This window comes from Galeopterus variegatus, unplaced genomic scaffold, assembly GCF_000696425.1.
Source record: "Galeopterus variegatus unplaced genomic scaffold, G_variegatus-3.0.2 Scaffold2592, whole genome shotgun sequence".
Taxonomy (NCBI): Eukaryota; Metazoa; Chordata; class Mammalia; order Dermoptera; family Cynocephalidae; genus Galeopterus; species Galeopterus variegatus.
The window spans coordinates 221,519-224,787 of record NW_007728703.1 but is presented as its reverse complement, the minus strand read 5'-3'; the positions used below and the strand labels follow the sequence as shown (position 1 = coordinate 224,787).

General features: G+C 39.9%; 1 protein-coding gene across 1 annotated transcript in view; it reads right to left on the bottom strand.

Annotated features, from left to right (window-relative positions):
• Positions 1–3,269, bottom strand: part of SLCO1C1 (solute carrier organic anion transporter family, member 1C1) — a 58,889-nt gene that overhangs the window by 15,950 nt on the left and 39,670 nt on the right. The window contains 1 exon segment of the mRNA XM_008582366.1: positions 2,022–2,187. Coding sequence (XP_008580588.1) covers positions 2,022–2,187 — 166 coding nt within the window.

The following is a 3,269-nucleotide window of genomic DNA, read 5'->3' as shown; positions in this document are numbered from 1 at the left end:
TCAGCCAGTGAGCGGGAACCGGTCTGTATGTGGGATCCGAACCCTCGGACGAGAGCGCCGCTGTGCTTCCCAAGCGGCGCACTATCCAGTGCGCCACCGGGCCGGCCCCGAGTTTGTGAGTTTTTAGATAAAGAATGAAATAAAGCTGGCATTTCCTTTTCTAGGAGGAGTAGCAACATAGATTATTTTTTTAAAATGTCAGGTTGAAAGCTTTTTAATCTTGACGCTTGAAGCTCACTAGATATATGAGTTAGGCAAGTCTCTTGCATCTCAGTGCCTCAGTTCTCACTTGAGAAAAATACGTAAAATACCCAATTACTTGAGGACCATGAGATTTAAATGCAATTTTGTTTTTAAAGCAACTGTCTTAGTCCCTGGCTTTTAACATCTTCAATAAATGGTAGCTCTAGTTAATAAAAACCTTGATGCAGTTGTGGACAAAAGAGTAGTAGATGAAAGGGGGGCAGGAAGAGAGAAAGGAAGGAAAGAGAGAGTGCAAACTCAGATTTCAGATGCCTGGGTAATCTCATTCTGCTGTTGCTAGAGACCAATCCCTTCTGCTCTGAATAAAATGTCTAAATAAAAGTACAATAACCAGAAAGAAAATCAACAAATATTGCTCTATATCTGCAGATTTGTTTGCCTAAGAATTTATATCTATTTGATAAGCATGTATACATATATATGTTTGGTCTAATTTTCAGCCCTGTAGGACTGTCAAATAAAGGCAGATTCCATCAGTCACTAACAGAAAGCAGCCTGACATAGCGTGTGTAAGGAAGAGTCTACATTTGAGACAGGAATGTAAAGATGTGATTAGAAGGTGAGTCTATTAATGAGTGAAGTACAAGTTACTTCAAAAAGTTTGTGGAAAAGTAGAATTGAAAGATAACACAAATATTTCCACGAACTTTTTGAAGTACCCTCGTACATCATATCCTTCACAATTCATCTCTGTTGTGGACTGAATGTTTGTCCCAAATTCATATGCTGAAATCCTAACCCCCAGTGTGATGGTATTTGGAGGTGGGGCCTTTGGGACATAATCAGGTCATGAGGGTGTAGCCCTTACGAATGGGATTAGTGCCCTAAAGAAATCAACACCAGAGCTTGCCCTTCCTCTCTGTTTGCTGCTGTGTGAGGACAGAAGGAGAAGCGGCCATACGCAAACCCAGAAGTGGGCCTCACTAGGCACCAGGTCTGCTGGCACCTTGATCTCAGACTTCCCAGACTCCAGAACTGTGAGTAGTAAATGCTTGTTATTTAAGCCATCAGTCTCTGGTATATTTGTTATAGGAGCCCAAACTGACTAAGACAGCTTCCTACCTGTATCTCCAAACATATCTCCCTCTTCCATCCTACAGAAACCTTTTATTCCAGCCCACCTACTCTTAGTTATCACATAAATTGGCTTGATTTCCCAAGCAGGGCTGTTCTAGAACCATCACCTTCCTCATAATCAGATCCCTGACCCCTGGGTCTAGATCTCTGGATCTAGACCTCCAACCTCTATGCATCCTGCCCCTAAAACCTCCAAAAACTACTGGTCTTGGGGTCAGAAGACAGATCCCAGGGCAGATCTTTTTTTTTCTTTTAGCTATGATATCTGATATTTTAAAAATGGTTTATTGTATAACATTTCAAAAAGAAAAATAATTATTTTGGTATAAAGGCCAAAATAATATATGTCCCTCAATAAAAAGATCACGAAAGCAGATTTTGGTGTATGATCTTATGCCTGGAGTTTCTCATTCAGGGCTAATACTCTTTGTAAGCCGAATGAGAGAAACAGACTACGTAATTACAAAAGTTGCTCCACCCTGTTTCACAACTCCAACTCGTTCAACAACTCTAGTTCCTCTAGGAACGGTTATAAACTTCCTATTTCCACACAAAAGGACAAGAAAAGGGTAAGAGTCAGGGCTCCCACCAGCGGGGTCTTCTGCTAAGCCCCCCAGAGTTGAGGAGTTGTGTATTGTAACAGGCCCGTGGGCATATACTTTAGAGGAGGAGATTCTTACTATATTTTTTCCACTCCTGTTGGAGGTTTGACAACCAGCAAGACAAGCGGATGCATATGTGATTCCATTGTCACCACACATGGGTTCCCATATTGTCTCTGAACATTTGCATCTTGAGTTGCAATCTGAAAAGAGAGCTCGTTCATAAGAAGAGACAGGTTTGGTTCTGAAAAGAAATGCAACAGTATAAAGTATTACCTCTTAGCAGGCAGCACCCTAATATTTTCAAAAATCAATGTTCTTGAGTGATAGAAATGATACTGCCAACAAAGTTTGTTTTTTGGAAACACAGTTTTCATTAGAAATATCAGCTTTGATCACCAAATGTGATTCCACTATTAAATAGCTTTTGCTCAAAAGTTATCTTTAGAGGTTTAGAAATTCACACAATGTTCAGTTCTTAGCTTATGGCTTTTACTGAAGTCTGCTGCCTCTAGGACCTTCTAATACACTTGTATGCAAAGGTATATGAAAATGGCTAACAAGGTAGAAAAGTAAAGTAAACTTTTAGAGCGATTTGTGACATCACTTAAATGCATTGCAGGTGATACGTGTATTGGGTGGGGATCGAGTGGGGAGAGAGAGAATTCTTTCAGAATTGTCGTCTGAGCATCAGTAGAATGGACATTGCTGATGGGGTGGTGAAAGAAAAAACAGCTGAGCATTTACAACCTGATGCACTTTCAGAGTGTGCAGGAGCCACATATCCTGCTTGTGTGTGTCTTGCCAGTAAATGCACTCTCAGTTCGTTAAACTTTCTCCCATATATCCCCCCACTGTACGGAGCTCTTCAATATCTTCTATCATCCTTTCTGACCCAATTTCACATGCTATTTTATTGACTTATTTATTCATGAAATGTTATTGGAAGATTTCTAAGTGCTAGCTTTGAAAGGACTGAAGGCCGTTACAAATATGAATGAAAATATTTGCCCTCAAGAAGCTGGCTTTTGTTTTACCTAGTTTTGATTGTTTTCTTTCTTTTCTCTCCCTCTTTTGTTCTCTCTTATATTCCTCCTTCATCTCTTCCTACAATTCCCTCTCCCTCACTTCTTTCTCTCACCCGAAGTGCCTAATTATTCTATTCTTATCCTTTCCCACCATTTTTCTCAAAGGGTGCTTACACAATGGTGTTTCACTTCTGACTGCTCCATATTTGTATCCATTGACCCTTTATAATTCATTTTTTCCTCTCCAATTTTGAATTTATTTATTTGCTTATTTCTCCCCCAATCCATTTTTTTTTTT